The 18,261-nt window shown below is 40.8% G+C and overlaps 1 protein-coding gene across 8 annotated transcripts in view; it reads right to left on the reverse strand.

The window, feature by feature from the left end:
• The window catches only part of enah (ENAH actin regulator), a 160,417-nt gene that overhangs the window by 7,668 nt on the left and 134,488 nt on the right, over positions 1 to 18,261 (reverse strand). For 2 of the 8 annotated variants that reach the window (XM_047574484.1, XM_047574482.1), the window contains exons 6-12: positions 11,420 to 12,220; positions 3,629 to 3,966; positions 2,978 to 3,108; positions 2,645 to 2,693; positions 1,326 to 1,377; positions 973 to 1,039; positions 3 to 50 (exon numbers count right to left, since the gene is read on the reverse strand). In XM_047574484.1, coding sequence (XP_047430440.1) covers positions 3 to 50; positions 973 to 1,039; positions 1,326 to 1,377; positions 2,645 to 2,693; positions 2,978 to 3,108; positions 3,629 to 3,966; positions 11,420 to 12,220 — 1,486 coding nt within the window. The remainder of the gene's footprint in view (positions 1 to 2; positions 51 to 972; positions 1,040 to 1,325; positions 1,378 to 2,644; positions 2,694 to 2,977; positions 3,109 to 3,628; positions 3,967 to 11,419; positions 12,221 to 18,261) is intronic. The other 6 variants (XM_047574483.1, XM_047574486.1, XM_047574485.1 and 3 more) reach the window with 6 other exon arrangements.

The following is an 18,261-nucleotide window of genomic DNA, read 5'->3' on the forward strand; positions in this document are numbered from 1 at the left end:
ACCTGCTGGAAGAATCTGCTGCCATGGGATTTCTCCACGGAGACTCTTGTCTGTGTGAGCAGCAGAAACACTGACTTTACAAATTACAGCTCAGTGTCTATCCATGTGCTTCATGTCAGCTTTGGGTCAAAGCTCAATTTGTCCATGAAACTCCCTCAGCTTTAGATTTGCTCACAGGTGAAAAACATTATTAGCAACTATTTGGAAAAACACACTATATGATGTTCTCCTAATGGCTTAACTGAATTTTCCATGCATTTGCATCTTTTTACAGATGTACTAAGTTATTCCACAACACAGTTTTTTGGGGCATGATGTGTGAATATATGTATGTTTTCACCATACTGTATACTGGAGCCCACCCAAGATAATGGAAATGTAGTTTCTGTGGGTCAAAACATTTGTCTTAGGAAAGACCACATCAGTCACTGAACTGTTGCATTTCTGACATTTGAACATGTAAATCCACATACATGTTAACAACTGAATGATACCCAAAAGTAGACGGTGAAACCACGGAAACCACAATTTACTATGTGAGAAGAGCATACATGTGATTGGGAAGCATTCACCCCAAACTGGCAGAAAATATGAATATTTAAAAAAAAAAAAAAAAGACGCTCCAATTGACTTTTCATTCATACAAGCCTTTAGTTTCAGCAATATGCCAATGCCAGGCATCTAACAAACATTTAATGTACACAAAGCTTTAGTGATGTTAGCCAGCACTGAACGGCCCCAGTTGTACATCATGCTAAAGCTTGAATATGTTCCAAAAGTTTCTGTGCATGATAGGAAGTGTCGTTTTGTAGCATATTATAATGTCACACTGCTAGGTATTTATAAAAGCAATGGATATCAATTGTATGTTATGGTGAATCAATTCCAGAGATAACCTGTACTAAGAAAGCAACAATACACAACAAAGATAATAAACCACCTCTTTAACAAAGAATTGAGGAGACACTTTACCTTCCAATGACTGGAGACTTGCTACCGTTCATGGTGTTTGTTCTTTCCCATGGTTTCCTGGGCATGTCTAAAGAAAAACCAAATGCACAGGAAACATGGAAACCATACTTATCCTACCATGGTACACAGATTTATTTCAGCTCTTTAGTAATAATTTAAAACACAAGCAAACTTAAATATAAATGAGAAACAGGGGAATGTTGTAACACATCAATGCATCAAAATCCAAGTGGAAAATGTAACAAGATTAATGCTAATCTTGCTTGCCCATATTAAGAACATGCATTTTAAGTGTGAATGCTATTTCTCGTGTTTCCATGAGACCATGTCTGCGAGTTTCCTGTGACACTAACCTGGTGTGCTACAAGCCGACATTTTAGGGGTTGTGTTTATTTCACCCTCCTCCTGTTGGACAGACAGAAACAGGGTTTGAAGGTCATAGATGAGTGATGTCAGGATCACAGAAGTGATTTGTGGTGACACTGAATCAATTGATATCTTTTCAAAAGAATACTTAGAAGGTGTATGTATTAGAGATCGACCGATATTTACTGGTATTGGTATTGGCCAATATGCAAGTGTGTTTGCAGACACATACATATATCCCCCTCCTATTAAAAAAACAAAAAACAGAATGATTTACTTTATCACTCAGCACCAACACATTTCAATCATTAGCAGCAGCCCTTGTTTTACTTTGTTGTTGTTGTTAAGTGGGAGTTTGCTAGTTGATGTTTTTTTCTCTCTCTCTGGAAAACTAATAGTGCAGATTGTAAGTCTGACCCTAGAATTCTTTGAGTTCAATAAATGTTTATGTTTTTGGTTAAATTGAAACTGAAACTTGTAAAATTTGTTAACGTTGTGTCATTTTTATCATGTAAGTGGAGGAAGAAAAAGAAGTATTGCCTCCTAATATCGACTCCATCCATATCGGTCGATCTCTAATATATCTCATCTTCCATACTGCTTAATCCTCACTAGGGTTGTGGGGGTTGCTGGAGCCTATCCCAGCTGGCATCAGGTAAAGGCAGGGTACACCCTGGACAGGTCGCCAGCCTATCACAGGGCTGATCTCTAATATATATCAAAGCTAATGTTTTACTTAAGATTTGTCCATTACATCAAGACAATTTAATTTAATTTCAAAACCAATTCATAAAATGCGGTGAAATAATACATACAATTACCCCCAATAACACCATAACTGATCTAGAAGAGTGAGCTGCAAATGTGTGAATATCACTATACACGTGCAGTTGGTAACCTCTAGGAGATTGAACTTGACTCAGCAAATGTGTTTTTAACCATATGACCCCTTTGTTTAAATCAGTAAACATGTAATTTAGGCAAACACAAAAGTATAACTTTTAATACAGTGAAAATGCTTTACAAAACCAGAGTGTTGTTTCTGAATATTGTTATTATGAAACTCAAGGGCCATGTTTTTCTGCAGTTCAGGTAAGTACATGGGAGCTTCTGATACATGAAAGTAGTTATTACAGACTGGAGTGTACATGACATCCACTGAAAGCGCAGCTTAGCCACAGTGAGGAAACCATGGCACACAGCAGCGCTATTGTGTGATTCGGCTGTTAGGAAAGGTAATGATACCTAAATAAAAAAAGATATGGCAGACATTAAGGAAGACTTGAATGAAGTTAATAACACTTACTGATCTCTGTTCAGGTTCTGGTGACGAGCCCTTCTCTGCAATTCTTCTTCTGTAAGACATAAAGGCCAATAAGGAAAACTTCAATGAGAAATAACAGCAAGAATCATGTTATGCTTAAAGTGTCTTTTTCCCTCAGCATGAATGTTGGCTGTCCTTTGTGTTAATTTAAGCAAATTGCTATATTTTCAAAAAGGCGGGCTGTAAAATGCGTGACTAGACATAAGGTCAGGTCATGTCACACAATTATTTTCTTGAGTATTCAAATATGTTAGGTCTTGGACCTTACTTGTGAATTTAAAAACGGTACATAACGGGAAAATATAATAACTCTACCTCCTGGCCAATAGGGCACTCATTTCCTCCATAAGCCCTCCTCCAGGAAGAGGCCCATTGCCTCTGGCCTCAGATTTGGCCCCTACAGCCCCCGACATGGCAGCTACCAGAGCTGCCCCTGCATCATCACTCTGAAGGGCAAAAAACACAAATTAACATATAAGTCCTCAACACCCGAGGAAGTATTTAAGTATTTATACTATATTGATAATAATGCTTCTTTTTTTTTTTCAGTTTATCAGTGTGTTTGATTTCTGCATTTTGACATGTTGCATACACAAGCCACGATGTAATGTTTGGCACATGCTGGCAGCATTACATAAAACCCTCCTTTAAGCCTGAGATGAGATGTGACAGATGGTGAGTGTGTTATCATGTGTAAGCATGGGCTTTATGCATGAATGTTTCAGTGACAGTGACTCTGTGACATTCTCTATGATGATCATGATGAGGGCTTTGTGTATATCAACTTGTGTATGTGAAGGTGCTTAAATGAAAACTGGCAGTGCCAGAAAAACAGTATTGTGTGTATGAATATGGAGCAAATTAATATGCTAATACTTTTATGTACTATATCTCACAAGGTTTCCTGTCACACGTGTTACGTGTTGTGAAGTCTTTCATTGATCAAAACACCGATCAAGCTCTCACCCTTGACACTTTGCGCAGCTTGGCTCCAGCGAGGGCAGCGGCCAGGCCTGAGACAGGACGGTCCTCTGCAGAAGAGAACAGTCCAGCAGGAAGGGGGGGTGCGGGTGGTGGTAGTGGGGCTCCAGGTGGAGGAGGTGGACCTGGCGGAGGAGGGGGGGTCCCTCCTGGTGCCAGTATAGGAGGAAGGGGGGGAGGTGGGGGTGGGGGAGGGTGGGTTGTTGGGGTAGTGGGGGTGATGGCTGGAGTGGCAGCTGTGGAGGCCACAGTGGAGCTGGGTGGCAGAGGTGGAGGAGGGGGAGGGGCAGGGGTCATCAACCCTGGGGTTTGTACCACCTCTGCTGGTGTGACGTGGTTAAAGGGCGGGGGATGGGCAGGGACAAGAGGAAAATGGAGTCATTTTCAACACTGCATCACGGACCAAAAAAGCTTAGTTAACAATGTAACAAAATAATTACATTTTTTACTCTCCAGAATAGTTCAGTGCTAGTCTGCCAATGCTATAAGTAGAGCAGAAAGAAGGTATGACAGCAGGAAAAAATGAATCATACCACACCAAGTGTAATTCATTCACATGCAACGTTAGTGTTGTGAGTGGATTCATGTTAAGAAGATGCTTTTTTTAGGTTATTCTTATTGTGTCCTTTGTTATATTTCTGTGCCTTGAACCAATCAACATGATTTTTGGTCATTTTTGTCTTTTTGTGCTGCTGTAATTTTTATTTATTTTTTTCTGGACTTTTTGTATTTGGCTATAGAGTTCGGCTAGTACTGTCCTGTTCCTTGAGATGCCCCGAGCGAGGCTTGAGAGTCCCGTTCAACTTCGAAAGAAGTACTGGGGATGCCTTGCTGAAGCTGAAAGTGGTGAAAGACAGTGACGCCATCTGTACTCATGGGGAACGTGAGGTCTTTGGCAAAGTGGATGGACTATGTGGATGGACAACAACTACACTTGAGTGATGACGGGAAATTCTGCTCCGATTAGGCGAGATGGAGTTCATCCCACCTTAGCGGGTGCTTCTCTTATCTCTAGGAATTTGGCCCATTTTATTAACACCCCAAAACCATAACAACCCAGAGTTCAGCCCAGGTGGCAGAGTTGCAGTCTTTTTAAATTGAAAAACAATAAGAGAGGAGTTATTCATAGGAACCTACAAATCAATACAAATTCACTCGTTTGACTGAAACGTGGCTGCAGGATGACGAATATGTTTAAATGAGTCTACGCCACCCAGTCATAACCACTATCACATTCCTCGAGGCACAGGCTGAAGAGGAGGAGTGGCAGCAATCTTCCACTCTGATTTATGTATTAATCCTAGACCTAAGCAAAGCTTTAATTCGTTTGAAAGCCTTACTCTTAGTCTTGCTCATCCAGACTGGAAAACACAAAAAACAATTCTCTTTGTAATTACACAGAAATTGGAAAGATATTTCGTTATGGTAGACACTTATCTGATGATGCTGTGACTAGATATAAGGAATTAATACCTTCAGTATTTACCTCAGTGCCTTATGTCAGTGATGTGGATGTCAGCAACCACAATCTAACTCGATCACAAATAGATTATTTTGTTGACAGCACGACAGCATCGCTTAGTACAACTCTAAATCTAGTTGCTCCTCTTGAAAAGAAGGTGGTAAATTGAAGGAGGGTAGCTCCATGGTATAATTCACAGTTGCGTAGTTCAAAGCAGACAGTTCGAAAGCTGGAAAGAATTGTTCTGAAGAAGCTCACATAGCCTGGAAAGATAGTTTAACAACTTATAAAAAAAACTCTCCGTAAGATTAGGACAGCGTATTATTCTTCATTAATAGAAGAAAACGAGAACAACCCCAGATTTCTTTTCAGCACTGTAGCCAGGCTGACAAAGAGTCACAGCTCTGTTGAGCCATCAATTCCTTCAGACCTCAGCAGTAATGATTTCATGAGCTTCTTCACTGATAAAATTGTTGGCATTAGAGATAAAATTCATAGCACCCTTCCATCTGTCAAAGATGTAAGTACAGTGGCATTAGAAACCTCTGTAGGACCTAGTCAATATTTTGATTCTTTCTCCCTAATTGATCTTCCTGAGCTCACTTCAGTTATTACAGCATCTAAACCATCAACTTGTCTTCTAGACCCCATCCCAACTAAGTTGCTCAAAGAGGTTTATCCATTAATTAATACCTCCATATTAAATCAGATAAACTTATCTTTATTAACAGGATATGTGCCCCAGTCTTTTAAAACTGCTGTAATTAAACCATTACTTAAAAAACCCACTCTTGACCCAGATGTTTTAGCCAACTATAGGCCAATTTCCAACCTTCCTTTTATCTCTAAAGTTTTGGAAAGGGTTGTTGTCAATCAGTTGCTTGATCATTTAAACAGGAATGGTTTGTTTGAAGAGTTTCAGTCAGGTTTTAGAGCTCATCATAGTACAGAAACAGCTCTGGTTAAAGTTACCAATGATCTCCTCATGGCTTCAGATAATGGACTTGTCTCTATACTTGTCCTGCTAGATCTCAGTGCTGCATTTGACACTATTGATCACAGTATTCTACTACAGAGACTTGAAAGTGTGATCAAGATTACATGAACTGCACTAGACTGGTTTGAATCATATCTGTCAGACAGATTCCAGTTTGTCCATGTAAACAACAACTCTTCTATATATACCAAAGTAAGCTATGGAGTTCCTCAGGGTTCTATGCTAGGACCAATATTATTCACATTATACATGCTTCCCTTAGGCAATATTATTAGAAAGCACGGCATAAACTTCCATTGCTACGCAGATGATACCTAGCTATATTTATCCATGAAACAAGATGAAACTAATCCGCTGGTTAAACTCCAAGCATGCCTTAAAGACATAAAAGCTTGGATGACCTGTAATTTTCCACTTTTAAACTCAGACAAAACTGAAGTTATCATATTTGGCTCTAAACATGTCAGAGATTCATTATCTAATCACCTGCTTTTGTTGGATGGCATAACCTTGGCCCCCAGTACTACTGTGAAAAACCTTGGTGTTATATTTGACCAGGATATGTCCTTCTATTCTCACATAAAGCAGGTGACCAGGACTGCTTTCTTTCACCTTCGTAATATCATCAAAATTAGGAGCATCATTTCTCAGAGTGATGCGGAAAAACTAGTTCATGCATTTGTGTCTTCCAGGCTGGATTATTGTAACTCGTTACTGTCTGGCTGTCCAAGTAGCTCTTTAAAAAGCCTCCAATTGATTCAAAACACTGCAGCAAGAGCACTGACAGGAATTAGCAAGAGAGATCATATTACTCAGTACAGTACAGTACAGTACAGTATTAGCTTCTCTTCATTGGCTCCCTTTAAAATCTAGAATTGAATTTAAAATCCTCCTCCTTACATACAAGGCCCTGAAAGGCCTAGCTCCATCATATATGAAAGACCTCATAGTACCATACTGTCCCAACAGATCACTACGATCTCTAAGTGCAGGTCTGCTTGTGGTTCCTAGAGTTTCTAAAAGTAGAATGGGAGGTAGAGCCTTCAGCTATCAGGTTCCTCTCCTATGGAACCAGCTCCCAGTTTGGGTTCAGGAGGCAGACACAGTCTCTACGTTTAAGGTCAGGCTTAAGACTTTCCTTTTTGAAAAAGCTTATAGCTAGGGCTGGACTTAACCATCCCTTAGTTATGCTGCTATAGGCCTAGGCTGCAGGGGGACGATGCACTGAGGACATGTCCTCTCCTCTTTCTTCTCTGGCTCCTGTCCTCTAATATCTTATCATTTTATTTGCTATCTCTTATAATTTACTAACCACTGTGTCTTACTCTCCCCCCCCCCGCTCCCCTCCCCCTCCATCATCTTGTGAGGGTCTCTGGTCTGGAGTGCTGAATATCTGACCTGTGGAGCTCTAAGCTACATTTGCTGCCGTGGCCTCATCAACCAGCCCAGTTTTCATGGTCTGGAGTGCTGTGTATCAGACCTGTGGAGCTCCATAAACTGCATCTGCCCCAGTCATCATGGCCTCCTCCAGTTGTCCACTCCTACCTAGATGAACAATTCACCAACCTGCCCATGATTCCTGTTATACTCACAAACTGTCACAGATCATCAGCTATGTGTTATATTACTAGACCCTACATGTTTCCTTCCGCTTGATGTATGTTTCTATGACAGAAGTTTGTTTATCTTGTTTCTCCTGCTCTTCTTTTCTCTCTATCTTCTCTGTTTCTACCCGGCTGGCTCAAGGTTTCTTCCTGTTCAAAGGGAGTTTTTCCTTGCCACCGTCGCCCTCAGGCTTGCTCTGGAGGTTGCAGGCTGGTTTTTGTGAAGCGTCTTGAGACGATTTGTATTGTTATTGGCGCTATATAAATAAATTTTGGACCTGGGCACATTCGGACCACAGTGCATCTGTGCCCGTCCTGGGTTTTGGAGTTTACATCCCTCCCTCAGCGGACAAGGAAACACCATGTGACATGATCCATGCCACTGTTGCTATGCAACTGGTGAAACAACTGGATTATCTTGGACATTGTTTTGCCAACTACTTTTGTAAATACTGACACTGTTTTTTTGTTTGCTTTTTGATGAGACAGTGACAGTGACAATACAGTTCTGGTGCTGCGACATGGACAGACAAAACAAAGGCAAAAAAACAAAACAAAACAAACAAACAAACAAACAAAGACGGAGGATAACAATATTTATGGTGATGTATGTGTGTGTGTGTGTGTATGTGTGCTTGTGTATTAGTTGCATTGTTCCACAGATGATTATGACAATAGTGATATTTAAGAAATTTAAGACAGTATTAATGATAGTTACAGACCTTGTGATAATAATAGTGATGATCAAACGAACGAATAAAAAATAATAAGCATTAAGCAATATCAATTTAATGTTTTTGTAATACTAATAATAACATCTCCCTACCCCTGGATGTTCCAGGGTGTAGGCGGGGGGCAAGACGGTATGAGCTGTCATTGGTCTGGCTATGAGAGAGCGTGGATAAGTAAGTAATTAAATGAGTAAATAAATATTATGTTATGTGAAACTTCCTCAGGAAGGTTTAAATACTTGGAGGCACAGAATCAGCCCAGTACCAGTCCATCCCCAGGCTCAACTGTGTGTAATACATCAGGTGAGGGAAAGACAGTATACATTTAATTTCTAAGTATAAGAAGAATTATCCCCAAAGGGAAATTGATTTAGAAAAAGTATCTCATTATATGTGTGTATGTGTATGTATGTTTTTCATCTTAGGTGCATCTCCATCTTCAGAGTTCTGTCTCACTTCCCCGTCCTCTGTACCCACTGTCCCTTGTACTGTACACTGTGTCCACTCTGCGGATAGTCTGTACTGATCCATCTGCAGTGAAACTTTTCCAAGCTCAAATTAATAAAGAACTACTTGAGATCTTCCACTGCACAAGAAAGACTGCACTTTATTGCTGTTCTTTCACTATAAATCACATTGCAAAAAATGATGATTGTATATTTTAACTGATTCAGAGTAGTGTTGACTGTGCTTACTGTCGAGTTGCAACAAAAATAAACTTCATTACACCTGAGACAACAGTATAATCTCAGCATGTAACACATACCTGTGTAAAAACATGTCAGACTGACAATAAGATAACCAGAGCTGCGATATGTTTATAGTAGGTGTGTGCACAATCAACAATATTACTGGCAGAAATAGGGGTCCCCAAAATGAAATTTTGCTTAGGGCCCCATGGAGGCGTGGGTCGGTTCTGCTGGAGGGAGGGGGGATAAATCATACACACACCAACAAGGGTCGAGGAGGATGAGCGTGAGGGAGATGTGAGGCCTATGTCAGGGGTACCAGGTAGGAAGGACTTTCTCTTACTTTCTAAGCCACTGTCCCAGGGGATTGGAGGACCAGAGTGGCTAGAGGCCCGGACCGACCCGTCCACCAACGATGGGAGAGTTAAGTCTAAACCACGACTCCTCCCCACCGGTAGCCAATCAATCATATTCATTTTGTTGAAACTAATATAATTCTGTGAAACTACTGAAAATCATCCTTTTCTAGCCAAGGTAAGCTGAACAGACAAGGTCCATGTGCATGTATTTTTATATTTCAATTTCAATAAATAGTTGAAATAGACAGCAAGAAGTCATTTAAGCTTTTCCTCCAGAAGAATTACCAAACACGCTGACACCACTATCAAAAATGTGGTCAGAGATGGGATCTCTCAAATGTGATTTAATGCGTCCCGGAGGTGTTCACGCCAGTATTTTATGTGATCAGATTTCCCAGATCAGATCTTGGGAAGCTGGTCTGAACAAGCTCACACACACAATAATGACAGGAACTTGGGCAGAAGTAGTATCTAGGTTCATTCAATTCGCTAATCTGACAGAAGCGTTAATTCGTAGATTTCAGAATACATTTTCATGTTTCTGTCTACTAATTCTAAACATTTTTTTCCACTAGGCTCCTTATAACTAAATAATTTTTACCTCATTAGTGATAATTACAAGTATAATAATGCAGGTCTCATCATGGGCCTGAATACGTGGTCAATAATCTACCACTGAATGGAAACATGCTGAGCTGTGATCAATATTAAATGAGCGGTCCAGTCTCTTCAAACCAATTGGTGTGAGTTAGGTGAAAGTTCATCACAATGCGTCCTGTGACAAAGGCCACAGGATGTAGGTCAGTAGAGCACTGTTGCATTTCCATATAAAGATAAAGCTTAGGTTATCTTATGAGTTAAATTATACAAATTTCAAATGTAGGGAAAGACAGTTGAATGTCTTGTAAAACATGTATTTAAAAAATTCTATGAATAAAGACGGAATGCCAATATTGCAGAAGTTTCAAGTGAAAAAAATTGATTACAGCAAGTATTTTCTGGTAAACATACATTTGTGCTGCTGTGGCTCAGTAGGTAGAGCAGAATGTCCATGAACCAAAGGGTTGCCGTATGCCAAAGTGTCCTTGAGTAAAACACTGAAGCCCCAGTTGCTCACAGAGCATGGCACTGGTGTGTGCTTGTGTGAGCGAATATATAAGCAAGACTATTTGCCAATTCCATTAAAAAATAAATGTCAGCAAAATGTTGAATTCCAAAAAAAAATAAAAATCCCCATGCAATGATTATTTAAACAAAATAGTACAAACATTGGCTAATAAATTGAAAGCATCATATTGTGAGTGGATACAGGAAGGGGGCCTTAAATTAGTCTGACTGATCAGGAATACACACTGAAAAATCAAATAAGAATTAAATGTCAGAATCACAGACGTTTCAGAAGTTTATCAGAAAAATGGATTGGATTGCCAGTACAGTATATAAGGAAGAGAGTGGTGTTGTACAGCCTTCAGTCAATAACCTGTATCCATATAATGACACATTCCTATCAAAGTAACAGACATGCTATGCTGAATGACTAGACATAGTTCATATCCAATGACCAGTCAGACAGCTAGACCTTTCAGCAGGAAGCAAATGGGCATAGATTGAGTTCATGAGATTGACAAAGATGTTAGACAAGTTGGAGCAACAGTGACTCCTACACTGGGAGATCCCACAATAGTTACCATAACAGCTGTTTCAGAAACTGTGATCAGATTCTGTTGCTTGAGATTAAACAAATAAGCAACAGGGCCACAGAAAGGAACATTTCAGTGTGTATTATGGGATTCACTCTGTCCTGTGGCCAGTTCAGCAACAAGGTAACAGACCCAGTAGTGCTCAGACATTAGTGTGTGAGTTGGAAGCAGTGAAAGACAGAGGGGTGAGAGGCAGTGAGAAAGACAGAGCAAAGACCGAATTGGAGGCCTTACCCTGGGGCTGAAAGAAGGAGCCCCCTTGAGCCGACTGGGGCTCTGGGCCTGCAGCTGTGTCCGGCTTCCCCTGCCCCGACAGGCTCAGGCCCACAGGAAGGGAGAGGTGCTCAGCAGAGGCAGAGGTGGCAGCGGCTGCAGCAGCAGGGGGCACTGTGAAGGGAGAGGGCACACCGGGAGCCTGGGATGAGGAGGGGGGATATGAGACGGAGGGGGAAGACGCAGGGGGAGCTATGGGGGAGGGAAGAGGAGGAGGGGTTGGTGGTGGAGGTGGTGTTGGGCAAGCAATTCCGAGAGGGATGTGGCTGTGTGGGATGGTCACAGGAGATGGTGCAGGGAACATGGGCGGCCCGTTGAGGGACGGCGACGGAGGCTTTTGGGTGAGCGGGGAAGGTGCAGCAATGGGGATGAGGGGCCGTGGACCTGTGGCCTTCCCTGGGGGACTGCTTATCATTACAGGGGGTGAGGGGGGCAACGGAGTAAAGTTGCAAGTGGACAACACTACAGACTTGGGTGGAGGGGGAGGAACTGGGGAGGAGGCTGGAGCAGGGGGCGGAGCTTGAGGAAAGGCCTGTTGTCGCCTCGGAACGGTGGCGTAGTGAGGCAGGACAGGGTGGAAGGCAGAACTAAGGGAGGTGGCAAATCGGGAGGCTGAGTGCCTGAGTGGTGGGGTTGGTGGTGTTGTGGAGGAGGGTGATGGCATCCCAGGAGCTGGGTAAGTGGGTGTGGCTGGAGATACAGGTTGTGAGGATGTCTTGCCGTACTCCTGAGGCGTGGGAGTGTATAGCGCACTTTCAAAGGCTGAATATGCGCCATGCCAAGTGGACAAAACCAAGGTCAAGGACAAGACGGGACAGAAGGAAGGAAAATATGGCAGGAAAGAAGAAGAAATTGTGCACACAGTAGGGACAGACAGCCCGACAGGAGAGAGAGAGAAGAAAGGAGGGAGGGAGGAAAAAAAGAGAAGGGGCAGATGAAGCAGGAAAACCAGCACAGAACTAAACCTAAAGATTTTATTTCAGGTTGTGTGTAGTTTCTTAGGTTGAGGTGAATTAGTGTGTTAGCAGACAGGTGTTAGCGTTGTGGACAGAGTTGAAGACACCAAGCTTTCACAGACCTGTTTCAGGGCTCTACAGTGCAAGTAATTCACTCGCATTTGCCCCTAAAAATCGCTTATAAGTTTCAGGTCAACTGGCTGGGTTTACATGGAGCCAAATATCCTGTTTACAAACGGTTTAGAAGCCCAAACCCCAGTGAAGCCTAATGAAATGAGATGTCTTTCAGTTTCACTGGGGTAGAATATTCCTTTTTCCAAACCGATGGAAAGTCATGTAAACGGTGAATCAGAATGAAGTCAGGCTCCATTTTGTTTTGATGTAAATGCGCTATGACGTTCAAGTGACAGTCTGCGGTGCCACGGAGAGCTTGTTTTTAATAACAACTACTGAACTGATTTAAAGGTCCATCAAAAATTCATTGAAGCCGGGATAGACCGAAGCGTGGAACAAATTCGAAACAGCTGGAAAACCTTGGAGACGCCTACTATAAGGCTAACACAACAGCAAAAGTTGATATGACCCCACAAACGTTCCAAATCAAGCTGTTGCTTTAATAATAAAAGTGTAGAAACAATAGCAACTACTGCTGATTAGTCATTAGTCTGATGAAAAACATCAGTCACATGATGTTTTCATCGATCTGCACACGGTGGTCACAGTAGTTTAGTTGCACATAAAAGAAACACTCCTAAAAACCACAAGTAACACTATTTGTTTAGTAATACATTTTTGATGGATTCTTAGACTTAGACAGATTTTAATGATCCACGGTTTTGACAGCGTGTCATCAGTCTGGAAGACACCATGTTGGAGGCACTCTGCAAGGTAAACAAAGTGCATGGACTGAAGTAGATTGTGGAAAATGGTGAATTATTGCTCTGTTCTTGGCTGTACCAATCGGGCAACCCGTGAAAAACATTTGGATTTATACAGACTGCTAAACATAGTGAACAAATCAGGGAAAACAATGCCAAAGGTTATCAGAGGAAAGGAGGCAGTCCACATCCAAATTTGTTCAATCCATTTCTTGTCAGGTAATTGAAATGTTGATAGCGGCAGCTTAATCAATTGTGACATTAATTGATTAATGTCAATGTCACTTTTGACAACCATAGCACAGAAACAGCTCTGGTTAAAGTCACCAATGATCTCCTCATGGCTTCAGACGATGGACTTGTCTCTATACATGTCCTGCTAGAGCTCAGTCATGCATTTGACACTATTGATCACAGTATTCTACTACAGAGACTTGAAAGTGTGATCAGGATTACAGGAATTGCATTAGGGTGGTTTGAATCATATCTGCCAGACAGATTTCAGTTTGTCCATGTAAACAACAACTCTTCTATATATACCAAAGTAAGCTATGGAGTTCCTCAGGGTTCTGTGCTAGGACCAATATTATTTACATTATACATGCTTCCCTTAGGCAATATTATTAGAAAGCACGGAATAAACTTCCGTTGCTACGCAGATGATACCCAGCTATATCTATCTATGAAACCAGATGAAACTAATCAGCTGGTTAAACTCCAAGCATGCCTTGAAGACATAAAGGCTTATAAACTCAGACAAAACTGAAGTTATCGTATTTGGCTCTAAACATGTCAGAGATTCATTATCTAATCACCTGCTTTTGTTGGATGGCATTACCTTGGCCTCCAGTACTGCTGTGAAAAACCTTGGTGTTATATTTGACCAGGATATGTCCTTTAATTCTCACATAAAGCAGGTGACCAGGACTGCTTTCTTCCACCTTCGTAATATCATCAAAATTAGGAGCATCCTTTCTCAGAGTGATGCGGAAAAACTAGTTCATGCATTTGTGTCCAGGCTGGATTATTGTAACTCGTTACTGTCTGGCTGTCCAAGTAGCTCTTTAAAAAGCCTCCAATTGATTCAAAACGCTGCAGCAAGAGCACTGACAGGAATTAGCAAGAGAGATCATATTACTCCAGTATTAGCTTCTCTTCATTGGCTCCCTTTAAAATCTAGAATTGAATTTAAAATCCTCCTCCTTACATACAAGGCCCTGAAAGGCCTAGCTCCATCATATTTGAAAGACCTCATAGTACCATACTGTCCCAACAGATCACTACGATCTCTAAGTGCAGGTCTACTTGTGGTTCCTAGAGTTTCTAAAAGTAGAATGGGAGGTAGAGCCTTCAGCTATCAGGCTCCTCTCCTATGGAACCGCTCCCAGTTTGGGTTCGGGAGGCAGACACAGTCTCTACGTTTAAGGTCAGGCTTAAGACTTTCCTTTTTGAAAAAGCTTATAGCTAGGGCTGGACTTAACCATCCCTTAGTTATTCTGCTATAGGCCTAGGCTGCAGGGGGACGATGCACTGAGGACATGTCCTCTCCTCTTTCTTCTCTGGCTCCTGTCCTCTGATATCTTATCATTTTATTTTCTATCTCTTATAATTTACTAACCACTGTGTCTTACTCTCTCCCCTCCGCTCCCCTCCCCCTCCATCATCTTGTGAGGGTCTCCTGTGGAGTTCTAAGCTACATCTGCTGCCGTGGCCTCATCAACCAACCCAGTCTTCATGGTCTGGAGTGCTGTGTATCAGACCTGTGGAGCTCCATAAACTACATCTGCCCCAGTCATCATGGCCTCCTCCAGTTGTCCACTCCTACCTAGATGAACAATTCACCAACCTGCCCATAATTCCTGTTATACTCACAAACTGTCACAGATCATCAGCTATGTGTTATATTACTAGACCCTACATGTTTCCTTCCGCTTGATGTATGTATCTATGACAGAAGTTTGTTTATCTTGTTTCTCCTGCTCTTCTTTTCTCTCTATCTTCTCTGTTTCTAACCAGCTGGCCTTCGGCAGATGGGTCCCTCAATATGAGCTGGGTTCTGCTCAAGGTTTCTTCCTGTTAAAAGGGAGTTTTTCCTTGCCACCGTCGCCCTCAGGCTTGCTCTGGAGGTTGCAGGCTGGTTTTTGTGAAGCGTCTTGAGACCATTTGTATTGTTATTGGCGCTATATAAATAAAACGGAATTGAATTGAATTGAATTGAACCAAAACGCTTAACAGAATAAAATAATCAACAACAACAAAAAAAAAACTAAATAGTAAAAAAAAAACAACAGTAAAATAAATACAAATAAAAGATCAAAACAGGTGACTCTCTCAGCCAAAGGCTAGGGTAAAAAGGTGGGTCTTAAGGTGGGTTTTAAAAGTGGGAAGGCTAGTTGCAGATCTGACAGAAAAAGGCAAAGTGTTCTACAGTGTGGGAGCCGTCACTGCAAATGCTCAATTGCTTGTTTTAAAAATGGAAGGAGGAACATCCAGGACCATCTGGTCAGCTGACCTAAGGGCTCTAGATGGACAATGCACATTCACAGACCCAGACCATTCAAATTTAAAAACAAATGTAATATAGTGGAATGATAATAATAAAATTAATATTAAGCTACCGCATGTCATTACTGACTTGTTTCTTTGAGTGACCTCTGCTGACCTGTCATTCCAACAGATGGCACCCAATCTAGGCCATCCTTTTGATAAAAGTCAGACTTTTTTATTTTATTTGGAATACAATGAGAAATACAGGTTTTAACTCTACATTTTAGGAATGGTGTTGCTACTGTAGCCGGCTATTAAATGCGCTGTTAAATGTGAAAGTCAATATATATACATATATCCAAGTCCAGACTTTTGTCTCTGGATCCTGGTTTTGCTTCACTAACCACAAACTTTTGGCAGTCTTCAAAATTCCAAATGTTTGGAAAGGAAGGAAAGTGTGCCCGATTGGTACAGCCAAAAACACAGCAATAAGTCACCGTTTTCGATGATCTGCTTTAGTCTTTGTGCTTCATTTGTCTCCAACATGGTAACTAACAGAATGATGACGCACCATGAAAACTATAAAATCTTTATGTAAAAATGAGCCAAAAACTATTCATATTAAATAATCGTGATCTCGAATCATAGTTATGATTTTTGCCATAACCTAGCAGCTGTAATAAAGGATAGAATTTAGTTAAGCTGAAAGACTTTTATATATTTTTTTCCCTTTAATTTAAGGGGTTTTGGATGCCCCCAAGGCTGCATTTCAGGTTGTCCGCCTTGAAGATAAAGAAGGGTCTTGGATAAAGAAGTGCATGAGACCTGATAAGAATCAGCCTGGAAGGGCCTTCTTTCGAGAAATTTGATCATACTCCTGCTGTAGACCACTGGCATACCTTGAAACATGCCAGACAGCTTAACTATAAAAAGGACTGGACCAGTGACATCCTCTCCATTTAATTTACACACGCACATACTCATACACACACTCACACACTTTGAATATGTATATAATAAGCTGTAAATGTGTATATAATTAATTGTAAATATGTAATTGGTTTTGTTAAAAATAAACTGTTAATTTTTTACAGTGTTCCTAAATTTCTTGGTGTCTTATTTATTTATTTTTTTAATTTAGGAACATATATACTCCTTGTGAAAAAACATAAGCATAGAGTCCTGTTTTTGCTGAAAGAAGAGGAAAAGAATGAATAGACTTAGGAGGACAATTACGCCTAAGAGTTTACCATCTATCACACATCAATAAAATTTATTGGGAGGCTGTGACTAGATTTTTGCTCAGTTTTCAATCAGACACTATAAAATCATTACTATTGGAAATAAAACCGTTCCAATTAATAGTATAACTTAGCCTCATTCACAATTAAAAATCATTGCATTAATTACACGGTCTTATAGGCACAGTTACTCACTAAACAGATTCACAGATTTACACTTCTCACTCCACTGCCAGCATTTCCTATAAGTCAAAGGGAACCTGACACACCTAAATCACACTTAAATCACTTACAGTCTCATCATGTACAGATGTGTGCATAATCACACATTACACCCCAGCCTTCTCTCTCACATATTCACCACAATCCTGATGTGACTCCACTGGGTCAGACTCTCTCAGCAGGAACTGGAATTCACATGAATAGCTTACAATCACAAGACAAGTAAAGTGATGGATCTGTCAGACTGCTTCACTCTTCTCCTGCTTCCCCTCTTCTGTCACTTCTTTATGCTGTTCATGCTACATTTACCATTTATCCTGTCTAACTGGAGCTAATGCTTGTTGACTAGAGATTCCCCAAGCTTTGCCATCCCACAATAGTCAACAAACAAGCAGAAAACACTGATTACACAGAGAATCGGATGCATGCACAGAAATATTAAGTGCAAATGCATACACATTAAAACTATAAGGCCATGTTGCAGCTAAGCTCCTCGGTTGGCAGACCACTGGACATTTAGGACATCTTGACAAAAAAGGCAGAACAGAAGGAACTACATGATCTATTGGATCCACTATCTTAAGTAGATCTAAAAATGAGCATGTGTGGCCAACTAATATTCATTTTGGAAAAAAAACACTTTTCAGAAGATATATTTAAAAATTCTAGGTGCAGACTTAAATAACCTACTTATCTACTGTGACGAGGCATTAGGTAAAGCCAATTTGGGTCCAGAACAAACACGCTCGCAGAGTAAAGCAGATGTGTAAAATGTTGGAAGAAGCAGAAGAAAAAACAACCCAGAAAAGAATCAACTCTCATATTTTGAATTTAATTTTGTAGCTGTGAGAAAACTGAACTCATTCAGTATGTTGCCCTATACAGGGAAGACACCAAGAAAAACTGTTCAGAAAATGGCTCAGGGTAAATCTGGCTATTAAATAAAGATTTCCTTCAGAAGCACTAAAGCCAAGATCATTGCAATCACACATTTTTTTTTTTTTTTTTGTTTGGTTAAA

This window comes from Mugil cephalus, chromosome 21 (assembly GCF_022458985.1).
Source record: "Mugil cephalus isolate CIBA_MC_2020 chromosome 21, CIBA_Mcephalus_1.1, whole genome shotgun sequence".
NCBI lineage: Eukaryota > Metazoa > Chordata > Actinopteri > Mugiliformes > Mugilidae > Mugil > Mugil cephalus.